The sequence below is a fragment of the Peromyscus californicus genome, unplaced genomic scaffold (assembly GCF_007827085.1).
Source record: "Peromyscus californicus insignis strain IS unplaced genomic scaffold, ASM782708v3 Scaffold_21__1_contigs__length_65335640, whole genome shotgun sequence".
Lineage (NCBI taxonomy): Eukaryota > Metazoa > Chordata > Mammalia > Rodentia > Cricetidae > Peromyscus > Peromyscus californicus.
In genome coordinates, this window is record NW_026294514.1 from 9,008,074 (window position 1) to 9,023,015 (window position 14,942).

At 45.3% G+C, this 14,942-nt stretch overlaps 2 protein-coding genes across 3 annotated transcripts in view; both read left to right on the forward strand.

The window, feature by feature from the left end:
* The window catches only part of LOC128117522 (MOB-like protein phocein), a 47,960-nt gene that overhangs the window by 9,223 nt on the left and 23,795 nt on the right, over positions 1–14,942 (forward strand). The window contains exon 1 of one of the 2 annotated variants that reach the window (XM_052749473.1): positions 10,230–10,361. The exons of the other annotated variant lie outside the window; for it this stretch is intronic. Coding sequence (XP_052605433.1) covers positions 10,302–10,361 — 60 coding nt within the window. The 5' untranslated portion in view covers positions 10,230–10,301. Of the gene's footprint in view, positions 1–10,229; positions 10,362–14,942 lie in introns of those variants that run through there. 2 annotated transcript variants of the gene reach the window in all.
* Positions 4,013–4,945, forward strand: LOC128117641 (MICOS complex subunit Mic10-like). The gene has a single exon (XM_052749768.1). It carries the CDS (start codon positions 4,643–4,645, stop codon positions 4,943–4,945), a length of 303 nt encoding a protein of 100 aa, XP_052605728.1. The 5' UTR covers positions 4,013–4,642.

The window sequence follows — 14,942 nt, forward strand, 5'->3', positions numbered from 1 at the left end:
GCCAGCCTGGGCTACATATGAGCCCATGTATCAGTACAAACAAAACCAAGACACAGTTACTTCCACACTATCCTATTGGTTCTAGTCAGGGTGGAAAATAATCACAAAAGGGCATATATACTAGAAGATGATCATCACTGTGACCAACTTGGAGCCTGGCTCCCATAGCACTAATATCAAATCTTGTAGACTGTTGCTGTCTCAGTCAGTGTTCTGTTGCTGTGAAGAGACACCATGGCCATGGCAACTCTTATAAAAGAAAGCATTTAATTGAGGCTTGTGTATAGTGTCAGAGGTTTAGTCCATTATCCTCATGAGAAGCATGGTGGCATGCAGGCAGACATGGTATGGTACCTAAGAGTTCTACATCCAGATCCACAGGCAGTAGGAGGAGAGGGAGCCACTGGGCCTGGCTTGGGCTTCTGAAACCTCAGCACCCATCCTCAATGGCATGCTTTCTTCAAAGAGGCCACACGTCCTAACAGTACCACTCCCTATGGGCCTATGGGGCCATTTTCATTCAAACTAACACAGTTGCTAAGTGTTATAAAAGTTTCCAGGAGGGTTCAATAACTCATTTTCAGTCAAATTTACATACTCTGTAAATGCAAAATTATGTCTCCCACAACATCAACAAAAAGGAAATATTTGTTGAATTTGTATAAAAACATTTAGGTCCTAATGGATTTCACTGTGAACATGCATTCCCATGTTTCCCCTCTTCAGTTTTGCTCAGTCTACAGTGATGTTTCCTCTGTTTCAACAGTTTCATGCACTGTTTACAGTAAGTTTACTCTGCTCTTAAGCCTGGAGTGTGGAACTCTAGCAACCAGGAGTAACATGGTCATGGCTGTGCTGCCATCGGAGCAGCTGAAATTACCTGCACAAACCCTTCACAGGACTGGGCCATGAACAGTTTCCTGTGGAGGATGAGGACACACAAGGCCCTGCCCCACTCCAAGTGCACATACCTGGTTAACACTCGAGGTGGCTCTACTTTATGGTGGCATAGCCATCTGCCCATACTCCTGCAGGTAACCTCTCATACAGGTACCTGGAGGGAATCTCAACCAGACTCCTTGCTTCACCAAACCCGACATGGGTAGAACTGTTTCTGTGGTCTGTTGTTGATGCTGTATCAGTAGGAATAGACATCTGCTCACCTCTCCCCAGGAAAACTTAATTTAACACCTGGCCACTGTCAAGCCAAGGTGGTTATTGCAGTAACAGACAGTAATGTCTAGTGACAGAAAAATGGAGCCATTCTCTTTTGGTATCTCCTTTAACTATTCATTTATTATCTTTTCATTGGGTGTGCGTCTGTGCATCCATGTTCCATGGTGCTTGTGTGGAGGTCAAAGGACAATTTGCTTGTGTGGGTTCTCTCCTACTATTGAGTTCCAGGATCAAACCAAGGTCAGGCTTGGCACAAGCCCTTTTACCCACTGAACCATCTTGCCAGCCCCTCATTTATTCATTTTTATTTGTTTATGTGCATCACTCGCACAAAGGTGTCCAAAGAAGCCAGAAAGCATCAGATCCCCTGGAACCAGAGTTTCAGGCAATTTTGAGTTTTAGGTCACTTGATGTGGGTGCTGCAAACCAAACCCATATATCCTCTGGAAGATTAGTAAGTGCTCTTAACTGCTGAGCCATCTCCCCAACCCTTAGTACCTCCATTTAGATTTGTTTCAGGTTGATATGGATGAGGTTTGATCTGGGAAGACACCCTGAAAATCCTGAGTGCAAACATAAAGAAATAAACCTAGAAAAACTAAGAAACAGGTGATGTATATTTTACCTGCTCAAACATAGAACAAAAAAATCATGTTTGGCTGACTTTTGTACAATGCACAGTATATACTTGTATTAATGCTGGTATGTACGTTGCCTTTAAAAGTTTATGTAGTTTCAGAGCAAGGGGACCAGACACCAATGAAAATGATGGCTCAGGTGGTTCAGTATCCAGAACAACTTCAAGGCTGCTGGCTGAGATGATGCGGCCTCACAGGCTACCCCAGTCAAGACTTAACAATTACCGATTTTCTCAAGGTTCCCCAAAGAGTCCAGCAACCCCAGACAAGAGGAAGCAGTCGAGAGAATACAGTGCCCACATTCACAAAAAGATGGATTATGGATGCTTGTTATCATTTAAGGGAGATTGGTTAGAAGTTGTTATTGGTCATAGTAAAAAAACAAAACAAAACAAAAAACAAAAACAACCAAAAAAAACTAAACAAAGGAGTGAAATTCAAAGATCTCTTTCTATAGGAAAAAGGGGGTTATGATATAGAAATGATGGGGGGAAAGGGTAGATTATTAAATTTACTTTAATCCAAAAAACAACTATTAATATCAAAATATTTTACATTGGTATAGATTTTGGTTTATTGATACAAATTTAAAGTTAATTCTGTTATACTGTATGTATGTTTCTACTCTTGTTTGGGGTATTGTGTTTATGCAGCTCATTTAAAAATGTAATGTAGTCAGGTGGTGGTGGCATACGCCTTTAATCCCAGCCATCAGGAGGCAGAGAGGCAGGTGGATCTCTGTGAGTTCAAGGCCATCCTGGTCTATAGAGTGAGTTCCATGACAGCCAGGACCAATTCACAGAGAAACCCCTGTCTCAAACAACAACAAAAAAATGTAATGTATAATTAAAAAATACAGATTAATAGTCATCTATAATAGTCAAATTATAGTCATGTTAGGTATGTTTTCAAGGTCATATATAAATATATTTAGATAGAAATATACAAACACTTCAAAGACCTACAGAATATGGCATTTAATATATTTAATACCCTAAGGCTTTTATAACAGTGAGACACATCTGCTCCTGACAGCACCAATCTACTTCAAAAAAGGATGATGGGCATCAAAGAGCCTCTGTGTGGAGTTTCCTTCTTTTATGGCAAAAGCCATTTGGGCACACTGCCCTTACCTCAATTGCTGACAGTATACTGTCCAAACTGAACAAGTAGGACACAAAGAAAAGTAACTGCTGAACTTTGCCAAGACAGGGTAGGACAGTCCTTCAAAACTTCCTGCTTCACAGAAAAGTTTGTCAGATGTTCTAGGCCTGTAGACCAAAGTTGGATGCCTCAACATTACAGAAGAATTTTGGGTGACTGTCCAGGCAGCCAACTGTTTCTGTCATCTCTTAATTTTGGAAGTTGTTGCTCTGCACTTCATGTTTACTCAGGTAATAGTATGTCCTTCTCAGGTCTCTGATGAGATAGAAGACTAGATAATAACAATTACAGTTCTCCCTAATAATGGTAGAAAGTAAATTAGATACAAAACTCTGGACTCTTCAGGAGAGGACAGCTGATAGAGTATTTTCTCTATTTTTCCAAATACAAATGGACTGGAGATTGTAGCTGTAATTCCTGCTTGATGATTGTTTTGTTGTATATAATTTTACTATGTTAAATTTAAAACCTTCCTTTTTAATTAGACAAAAATGGGGAATGTGGAATATTCCTTTATACTGTGTTAATATGTGTCACCATGATTGGGTTAATAAAGAAGCTGACTGACCAATAGCTGGACAGGTAGAGGTTAGGCAGGACTTCCAGAAAAAAGAAAGCTCGAAGGAGGAGAGAAGGAGATGAACTTGTCATACTGAGAAAAGGTATTGAACCACGTGGCAGAGCATAGATATGGGTTAATTTAAAATGCAAGAGTTGGCCGGGCGGTGGTGGCGCACGCCTTTAATCCCAGCACTCAGGAGGCAGAGCCAGGCGGATCTCTGTGAGTTCGAGGCCAGCCTGGGCTACCAAGCGAGTTCCAGGAAAGGCGCAAAGATACACAGAGAAACCCTGTCTTGAAAAACCAAAAAAAAAAAAAAAAAAAGCAAGAGTTAGTTAGTGACAAGCCTGAGCTATTGGCTGAGCATTTACAATTAATAAGTCTCAGGAGTCTGGAGGGATGGCTTAGCAGTTTAGAGCACTGGCTGTTCTTCTAGAGGATCTGGGTTCAATTTCCAGCACCCACATGGCAGCTTACAACTGTCTGTAACTCCAGTTCTGGGCGATTTGGGGTGATTACTGGTGTAGATGCTGATTTCTGGATTGTCTTTGTTGGGTGGGTGTTTTGTTCCTTGGTTTCTGTTTCCTCTCCCGATTTTTGGAGAGTGTAATGTCTGTGTGTTGCCTGTTTTCTGGCCTGCTTATCTGGTGTGTTAACAGGAACTGACTGCTGATGTTGGAGGCTGAGATCCTGGGATGAGTTGGGGAAGAAGGTCTTTGTGATCCCTCGGGGATGGGGTCAGAGAGGGAAGGAAGACCACAGCAAGTTTCTGTGCCAGAGCTGGGGGGATTGGATCTCAGGAGCAGTCGGAGAGGTTAGGTCCATCTTCAGCCTATTTGTTGTCCTGGGAGGAGCATCCCTTGGGTTAGCAGGGAGTGCCTGCTTTGGTTCGGGTCTGGGACAAAGCAGCAAGTGAGGAGAGGAAGGTTAGAGGGGGGAGAGCTATGGGATCCACAGGTGTGGTAGTTTGAATGTAATTGGCCCCCATAATCTCGTCTGGAGTGGCACTATTAGGAGGTGTGGCTTTGTTGAAATAGGTATGGCCGAGAGATCAGCTGGGGGGCGGGTGCGGGCATGAGGAGCTCTGGAGTTGCCGGTGGGGAACATGTCAGGGTCTGACCTCGCCAGAAAGTGGGACCGGTGCATGGAGGAGGTGGAGGTGAAGCTAGGTACAGGCTTTGGATTAGGAGTTGCTTTCTCTCTCACCTTCTTTAAAAGAAGAATGTGGCCATTAGCCTTCGGTTCTGGCGTGGCCTACTCCAACTGTCAGCATGACTTGCAGGCCCCGTATCTTCTACATAGAAAATATGTCAAAAGAGCAGTGACGTATGCTGAGAACATCCCAGTGGCAGGAAAGAGAAACCATGTTTACTCCTCAGGAATACTGAAGTGCCCTGGAGTGTGCTGACGTCCTATGACAGTACCATCAGCAACACTTTCAACTCCAGCCACTGATTGTGTGTTTGAAACCAGGTCTGTTTCTTTTGTATTTTCTCTTTGGAAATTGTAAGGAGGTGATTTTAAATAAATTAAAAATGGGAAGCCCCCCATCTCCCAAAAGAAATAGGTATGGCCTTCATGGAGGAAGTATGTCACTGTGGGGACAGGTTTTGAGGTTTCCTGTGCTCAGGATACCACCCAGTGTTTCAGTCAATTTCCTGTTGCCTTCAAGATGTAGGACTCTCAGCTACCATCTGTCTGCACAATGCCATGCTCCCTTCATGATGATAATGGACTAAACATCTGAAACTGTAAGTGAGCCATCTCAATTAAATGTTTTCTTTGTAGGAGTTGCTGTGGTCATGATTTCTCTTCACAGCAATGAAAACCAACAGAAAATAGGAACAGAGGAGCAGGGAATGACACCAAGGGTGTTCTGCAGCAGAGTAGGGGATGAAATAGAGGGATTGGATCTGGGGGAACAGAGAGAGGTCTGCAGGCAGCCGCCCTGGTTTTCTGTCAGGTGTGGTTTGTTATAAACATTTCTAAATTTCCGTTAATGTTTAATTATTGCTTTCATACTCCACAAGACGAGGAAGAGAACTGCTGAACACAATCTTCATTACAAATGAAGAAACATTTAATAGTCTCTTCAAACTATTATTAACAGGCATGAACATCAGGATTTTTTAAAAAGATCTTATTTTATTTTTATTCATGTGTGTGTGCATGTTCCGGATAGTTTTTATTGCCAACTTCACACAAGTTAGTGTCATCTGAGAGAAGGGACTCTCAATTGAGAAAATGCCTCCATAAGATGGGCTGTAGGCACATCTATAGGGAATTTTCTTATTTAGTGACTGATGTAGGAGGGCCCAGCCCATTGCGGGTGGAGCCATCCCTGGGTTGGTGGTCCTGGGTTCTATAAGAAAACAGGCGGAGCAAGCCACAAGGAGCATGTCAGTAAGCAGCACCCCTCCATGGCCTTTGCATCAGCTCCTGCCTCCAGGTTTCTGCTCTGTTTGAGTTTTGGCCTTGGCTTCCCCCAGTAGATTGTGATTCAGGATATGTAAGCCAAATAAACCCTTTCCTGCCTGTAATGTTTTTGGTCATTGTATTTCACCATAGCAATAATAACACTAAGACAGGGTGTATGGGGCGTGTCTGTGTGTATGTGTATGGGCATGCTTCTGCAGGTGCTCATAAAGGCCAGAAGAAGGCATTGGATCCTCTGGAGCTGGAGTTATGGGCACTTGTTGGCCATCTTGTGGGTGCTGGGAACTGAAGCTGAGTCTTCTGTAAGAGCAGTAAGCACTTTTAACTACTAAGCTAGCTCTCTAGCTTGATGAATGATTAGGATAATTTTTACTTTATCTCCCCCGCTCTCTCTTCTCTTCTCTGTCTCCCTGTCTCTCTCTTCATTGCTGAGGATCGACCCCAAGGCAGCCTCCCTGGTTTTCCACTGAGCTGTACCTGTACCCTTGACTTCATTCTTTTTATAGTTCTCTCCTCTCCTTCCCTCAAGTTACTCTGCTGTCAACTTTTCCTGTGTGGAGATCTTATCTGTAGACTGACAGGAATGGAAATGTGAAGGTTATGAAGTAGAAACATTTCAGCCAACTCCAAAGAGCAAGGCTCTGTGAGAAAGGTCACGGTTGACATCACCATGCAAACTTAGTGGACTTTTCAAAGGGAATGAACTGAATTTATTGTCTTGAGACAGTCTCTTTTAGCCCAGGGTAACCTTGCACTTTTCCTGATCTTCCTGCCTCTTCCTCCCAAATAGCATGTGCTCCAGAATTTAACATTTACTATATACCTTTCTTTCTTTCTTTCTTTCTTTCTTTCTTTCTTTCTTTCTTTCTTTCTTTCTTTCTTTCTTTCTTTTCTTTCTTTCTTCCTTTCTTTTCTCTCTCTCTCCTTCCTTCTTTCTCTCTCTGTCTCTCTCTCTCTGTCTCTCTCTCTCTCTTTCTCTTTCTGTCTTTAAATGGGCTGAAATCATTTAACAAACCTGGAATTAAGAGAACATTTAGATGCTGGGCAGTGGTGGCGCACGCCTTTAATCCCAGTACTCGGGAGGCAGAGGCAGGCAGATGGATCTCTGTGAGTTTGAGGCCAGCCTGGTCTACAGAGTGAGTTCAAAGACAGCCAGGGCTACACAGAGAAACCTTTTCTCAAAATAAAACAAACAAACAAAAACAAACATACATAGAGGGGGGAGGGAGAGAGAAAACATTAAGATGATCTTCAACTGTAAGTTAATTGCTATCTATACTCAGGGAGCGTATAGATAAATCCTAAAATTTTAAACTTAATACTAGGAGTGAAATGGAATTGCCTAAAGATGGAAGACATCTGCAGCCCTCTGCTGTCTTACAGACCCCTCCTCTGTCTCTGGTAGAGAGACGATATTTAAGTTTTATTTGTCCGAAGTTCCCAGTGCATTAGTGTAAGCACCAGTGGTAAGAACTGGTGATTCCTGGTTCTTCTGGAGCACCTGGGTTTGGTTCTCAGCATCCACACCAGGCAGCTCACAACCACCTGCAACTGTAGCTCCAGAGGATCTGACACCCTCTCTGGCCTCCAAGGACACCTGTATGCACACACATGGCACACACACAGACACACTTCCTGGCTTGCTTTTCTGTTGCTGTGACCAACACCAACCTAGAAGAGGAAAGGATTTGTTTCATATTACACTTCCAGGTAACAATCCATCACTGAGGGAGGGCAGGGCAGGAACTCAAGGTGAGAACCTGGAGGAAGGAACTGAAGCAGAGCCTGTGAAAAAACAGTGCTTACTGGCCTCATCCCATGGCTTGCTCAGCTTATAAAATTTCTCAAACAATGTTGGGCCGCTTGCCCAGGGGTAGCACTATCCACTGTGGGCTGGGCCCTCTCACTGCTGTGGTCACATCTTGAGACCCTCAAGCAAGACCACCACAGAGCTGATATCCAAAGTAAAACACACAGGGGTTTATTGATAACAAGCAAGCCCGGGCTTGGTCCTTGTCCAACACTTGACACATCAGGTGGAGGAGGACAGCCCTGAACTCTCAGGGTGAGAGGTTTTTAAAGGGAAAAACCGCAAGCAGGGTGGTACAAGCCTTGGTGTCATATGATTGGGTGAGGATGTGTAACCTCTGAATTTACTGGTTGGGGGTTACAGTTATCATTTTGGGGGCAGGTCTGGACAAATCCCAGGCTTTGTCCTTGAGCTGCCATGGGGGCTGGCTGGCCTAGCATATACTGATTGTGGGGGCTGACTCAGTGGCCCAGGCTCTGTCCTTGAGCAGCCATGGGGGCTGGCTGACCTAGCACATACTGACTATGGGGGCTGACTCAGTGGCCCAGGCTCTGTCCTTGAGCTGCCATGGAGGCTGGGTGGCCTCGCACGTTCACATTGACTCATGCACATAGCTCTAAGTTGGTGAGGGGTCCCAGACAGTAAACAACTGGTTGAACCTTGAACAGTCAGAGTACGTGCAGAAAGGGAGCTATTGCAAGGACTATGTCTTTTGTTCACAGCCCTCTCAGAAACTGCTTGCTCAAGTCTCAGGAAACTGAAATTGAGGCCTGATCTCTGAGAGAGGACTGAGCAGTCTGTTATGGCGTCTGCCTGGTCCTTTCACCACATCAGTCATTAATTAAGACACTGCTCCACAGACATGCCCATAGGACAGTGAGAGGCAATTCCTCCATTGATTTCTTATTTTTAAAAGATAGTGTCTTCTTTGTAGAACAGGCTTACCTCGAACTCACAGAGATCTGCCTGCGTCTGTCGGGATTAAAGGTGTGCACCATAATGCCTGGCCAGTTCCTGTGTTTGAGCCCTTGGTCTTCAGCTTGAGATGCTATTCGGAGGTTGTGTAATGAGTGGGTCACTTTGGGTGGGCCTTGGTGGTGATACCAACTTCGGGCTCCAGCTCCAGCCCTCTGCTTCCGGGCTGTCACGTTGTGAGGATCTGTCTACCTCATGCTCTTGCAGTTATAAAGGGAGTCTCCCCAGTGCCCACAACTTCCCCAGCACGATTAAATGTATCCCCTGCTACTGTAAGCCCAAACCTTTCCTCTCTGGAAAAAAAAGATAGATTCTGGCAAAAGTGCTGTGGGTTTTTTATTTTTATTATTTTGGAGAGGAGTGAGAGAAGACAGAGGTTCTTCAGCCTGGTCTAGAACTCTATGTAGACCGTGCTGGTTTTGAATTCTAAAGAATTCTTTTAACTTTTTCTTGCTTATTTATTTAATTTTATGTGTACAAGTTTTTTTATCTGCATGTGTCAAGGAGTTCAGAAAAAGGTGTCAGATCACCTGGAACTCCAGAGGTGGACTACAGATGTGAACCTTTAAGCCTGTGTGTGGTGGGACAACACTCAAGGAAGAGGCAGGCAGATCTCAGAGTTCGAGAACAGCAAGGGCTACATAATGAGACCTTGTGTCCCAAAAAAGAAAAAGCAAACAACAACAAAAACAAGTAAACAAAAAACCCACAATGCTTAAAAACGGAATTGGAATTTTGTTAATATATACAAATTTATAACACCCATCAAGGACTAGCCATTGTTTCCTGCTTCCGAGCTAATTTGAACCCTTTCTAAAGCACAATAACAAATGTGCACTTTCTATCTCGTGATGGGCATCTTTTTATTTTTTTAAATTTAGAATCTGGGTCTTTTATCTACGGAAACCAACTTGTCATTGGAAGAGTCCTTGGCTTTTAAGCGAGAGGCCCACAGAAGCAACGTTTATCAGTGCCTCCTGTCTTCCCCGCACCCTTAACCGCCCCAGCCAATCTGATTTGGGGTTAATTCCATGAAGGTTCTGTGAAAACATCCCAGACTGTCTGGTATGTGCTGTCCCTTAACTTCCGGGGTGGTTTCGCAGCATCGGGCTCTCCGGGGAGGCACTGGCTCTCACACAGCTTTTCCCGAGATGGCCACTATTGTGCAAACGGCCCTTGCAGCGTACAGACGGTCGAAGGACAAACACCCACGGGCGACGCAGGCTCTGGTTAACCCGCGACCCAGACCTCGAAAGCGGCTCTGGAGCCCAGCTTCCGGTCGCACCTTCCTTTTCAGCCCGGGCGGAACCTCTCCGGCTGTTCCCGGGTGTGCCCCTCCCACCGCCGGCCGGGGAGGCCTGCTGGGCAACTCCTCCCGTCGTGCCCCGCGCGCGCGCTCAGCGGCGGCTGTTCCGCAGGCCGCCGCCCCTCCCCGCCGCACGGAGCGCCGCCGCCGCCGCCGCCGCCGCCGCGCCCCGCCCCCCGCGCAAGCCGCCGGCCCCCACATCCGGGTACCGACGCCAGCCGCCCAGACTCTGGCACTATGGTCATGGCGGAGGGGACGGCAGTGCTGAGGCGGAACAGGCCAGGCACGAAGGCGCAGGTATCGTCTCCGTGGCTTCCCTGCCCCGGGGTTCGCGGGGCCGAGCCCAGGCGCTCCTGCTGGCGGGAGGCCGGGCCCGGGGAGAGGCCCGGCCCGGGGCGGCGAGCGGGTGGTGGTGGCCCGGGGCCGTGGTTGGTGGCCGGCCTGCGCTTCCGGAGCCGCGCGGCCCCTGAGGCTGCCGAGCCGCCGGCGGCGGCGGCGGCCTCCCCCGGGGGAGGCCTGCAAGGAGCCGGGCCCTGGCGTGCCCGCCGAGGCCCAGGGCTGAAGCCTGTCACCGGCGGCGGCGGCGGCGGCGCTGCCTGCTGTGAGTGGCAGCTGACGGCGCCGGGGCGTCAAGTGGGCCAGCTGGGGACCGGCGGGGCCGGGGTGGGGTGGGGGGTGCCCCCGCGTCGGGACCGCCGGCGTCGAGGGCTGTAAACACTGCCCACCTCCACTCCGCGCCGGCTTGGCCGGTGACGTACCTGCCGATCGGCTCCATCCAGTTGGTCTAGCCGGATGCAGGTGGCGAGGATTTGCTTTCTCCTCCCGGGGTTTGTCTTTTCCACCACTCCCTCCTGCTCCCCTGCACTGGTCCAGCAAGTTTTTAACCGACCAGGTTGCGACTTGTTACATGTCATTCCTTGCGAATTTCCTTGCTTAATACGTGTGGACAATCGTCGGAGCGAGCTGATAATATACCGGAAAAAAAAAAAACCCTCAAAAACCCTAATAGCCCTTTTGGTAGGGCTATTAGGGGAGTGAATTGGTGCCGCTTAGGATGTGCAAATGTGGGATGCTTCCCGGTATAACAGCGAATTGACGTTGAAACTTGATAGGATTAATCGGCCAGCGGAAACGGTCTGTCACGGAGTGTAGATGTTCTAAAATCAGAAGAGATGCGTTTAAAATGTAATTTTAGCAGCCTTGTTGCTGCCTAGCCTGCTGCCTCTTACCGTGCACTGAGTAAACCTTTTCTGTTGAAAACGTAATTTTTAAGAGAAGTGAAAATCAAGATACTTAATGCTACTGAGTTTTAGATAATTATGCCCTTTTTTTCCCCCCAAGACAGGGTTTCCCTGTGTAACTCTGGCTGCCCTGGTAGGAGCTCTGTAGACTAGGCTGGCTTGAACTCAGAGATCCGCCTGCCTCTGCGGCCGGCCACCACGTCCGGTTTAGAGAATTGTTATTTGTTGTTTTTGAGAAGGGTCTCAAAATCAGGCTCCCCTCGAATTTACTGTGTAGTTGAAGATAACTTTGGACTCGCAGGTGCTCCTGTTTGCACCACTCCAGGGCTGGACTTACAGAACATACCACCATGCAGGGTTTATGCAGTATGGGGGAATGGTGAACCCAGGACCTTGTGCTTACTAGACAAGCTCTCTACCAGCTGAGCTACATCCCTAGCCCTAGAGAATTGCTTTGGAAGCCATTATGGAGTCATGAATTGTCAGTTCCTTCTACTGACAGTTTGTCTTCGTTTTTTTGGAAATTTGTATACTATGTATACTTTTTACTGTTTGACAACTTTTCTTTCTAAGGGTTCTTTTTTCAAATAACTATTATTGTACATAGGCAACATTTTTTTTCCTAATTCTTAAGCGATCACTTCCTTTAAAAAAAAAATTGGTGCTTGGGATTAAATCCAAGACTTTTCCTGTGGTAAATTAAGCATGCGCATTGTCTCTCAGCTTTATCTTTAGATGAAAGTTTAAAAATTTGAAAAATTATTTTGAATAAATAAAGCAACATGTCCTTTTGCTATGCTTTTATGAGGTCACATGTGAACAATTTTACATTTCCCCACTTTATTATAAGTTAAGATTAAGTAAAATGTAGTAGGAAAAGTGAGGTAGGAAAAAAAAAAGAAAAAAACCCCTGCTTTTAAGCAACCTTCCCTGTTTATCACACAACTCTTCTTCATTGAAATAGATCTGAAATGATATATATTATGTTGAACGGAGTTAAGTGACTGAGAATGACCTTGAACTTTTCATCCTGCCTGCATTTCCTGAGTGCTAGTCATAGGCGTGTGCTGTACAACGTTTTAAAGTTGGTTAGACTAGAACATAGACAATACATGGTTGGTTTTTAGCATGCATTGACTGAATTAAATGAGTCCATTTATTAAGCTAGATTTTGTTCTCCCCCTAAGTGTCTAATGAATGTACAGTTATGTGTAAAAACATTTAATTATGAGCTAATTTATTTTTATTTTTGAGACAATTTGCTTTATATCTTGGGCCAGCCTAAACTTTCTGTGGAGTCTAGATTGGCTTTGAATTCTTGATTCTTTTGCCATAGCTTCCCCACCCTTTTTTATCTATCTATCTATAAAAAACACCATGCATGCTTGCTTGCTTATTTATTTATTTAGGGTCTCATGTGGTCCTGGCTGGCCTGAAACTCTCTGTATATCCAAGGATGACCTTGAATTCCTTGTCCTCCTTCCTCTATGGGCCAACACTATTGACTATGTTTTGAGGCGGGGCCTTAGATAGAAGCCTGGTTGTCCTGGAAACCACCATGTAGTTCCTGTAAGCCTTGAACTCTTGATAATCCTACCCCAGCTTCCACAATGAAGGGGTAACAGGCATGTATCATCACTCCTGGTTTGCTAATATTTTCATTTTCGCTTATAGTTTTAATCTGTAAAAGTTTTTTGTGTGTGCATGTGTAGATGTCTTCTCTATGTGTTCATGGAGACCAGAGAAAGCTCTTCCTCTCTGCCTATTGCTTTTGACAGGGTCTCTGAACCCAGAGCTTATGGTTTCATTAGAAAGGCTGACTGACTAGCTAGGAAGCTTCCAGAACTGCCTCACTCGCCCATGCTGGAATTACAGGCATTGTGGCTGGCTGACTGGCTAGCCCATGTGCTCGGTGCTCTCTTTTTCTGTCTTTCCCAGTCTCTTTCTGTCTTCTTTACAGGTCACCGTGTAGACCAGGCTGACCTTGAACTCACAGAGTTCTACCTCCTTTGCCCCCTGAGGGTTGGGATTAAAGATATGAGCCACCAAGCCTAGTGTTTTGTGGTTTTAGATAGGGTCTTTCTATGTAGTCTTGGCTTACCCAGAACTTGGTATGCAGATCAGACTGGCCTTGAACTCACAGATCTATCTTCCTGCCTCTGCCTTCCTCCAGTACCATCATGCCCCACCCCCTCCTTTTAATTGGGTGCTGGGGATTCCAACTCAAGTCCTCTATAATCTTTAAATTTTTAAAATTATTCTTTATTTATTTATTTATTTCTGTGTGTGTGTGTGTGTGTGTGTGTGTGTGTTTGTGTACCACATGAACGCAGGTGCCCATGGAGGCCAGAAGAGGATGTTTGATCCCTTGGAACTGTCGTCACAGGCAGTTGTGAGCTACCTCATAGGGGTGCCAGAACTGAACCCAGGTCCTCTGTAAGAGCAGTAAGGGCTCTTAACTACTGAGCCTCTCCAGTCCCTGGAATCTTAAAATTTTTAAAATGATTTTTATTTGCTTTAAATTATGTGAACATTCTTAATTTGCTTTAAGTTATTTTAAGATTTAAGAGTGCATGTGTGTATTGAGGCCAGAGGGCTAACTTTGTTGTGATCCTCAGTCACTTTCTCCCTTCCTTTTTGAGACAGAGTCTGTCATTAAACCTGGAGCTCACAGATTTTGCTAGAATGGCTGGCCAGCAGTCTACAGAGATCTTCATGTTACTGTCTCCCTAGTACATGCACGCTTATAAGCAGTGTGCACAGTTTTATTACACAGGTACTGGGGATCTGAACTCACTCTGTGACGATTTCATGACAAGGACTTTATCAAGTGAACCATCTCCCAAGCTCTTACATTTTTTAATTAGTAAAATACTAATTGTATATAATAATGCGTTTCTTGATGACATTTTCGTACATATATAATGTATTCACCTTCCATCCACTCTAATTCCCAAGTAGTCCCCCTTCTACTTTCATATCTTAAGTTTTCATTCTTATTCTTCTGTGTGTGTGTGTATGTGATTGATGAGTTTCATTAGGGTTGTTTACTGATTGTAGACACCTTAACAGTTGTTATACTACTGAAGATAATGATGTCTCTTCACCCCCAACAACTGCCTGTAGACTTGGGGCTTGGTTGAGGAAGAATCTTGGAAGCCTTCGCCATGACAGACCATGCTTTGAGTTTAAGAGAGCAGTGGCCATATCATGCCCAGGACAGTGTCCCCTAACAGTCCACTCCTTCCTCCAGTTCTTAGATCCTGGAACTCAGAGATCCACCTGCCTCTTCCTTCTGAGTATTGTGATTAAAGGTGTTCGATACCACCCCCTGGCTAGATGTTAAGATTCTTTTTGCTTTCTCTTCCATGAAGTTTTCTCAGCATTGGGAGTGATAGGGATAGATGCCTGTTTATGGCACTGGACGGAGGATAGAGGTATCCATGTATGGCACTGGAGGGTCTGTATAGATAGATGTCCATTTATGGCTGAGCATTCAGTTTATTCTTATCACTTACGGGTCTCTACCATTACTACTGCGTGTTGCAATTGTTTCTTTCTTTCTTTTTTTTTTTTTTTTTTTTTTTTTTTTTTTTACTATATGTGTTCCCTCATCCCCAACTCATTTTTGAGATGG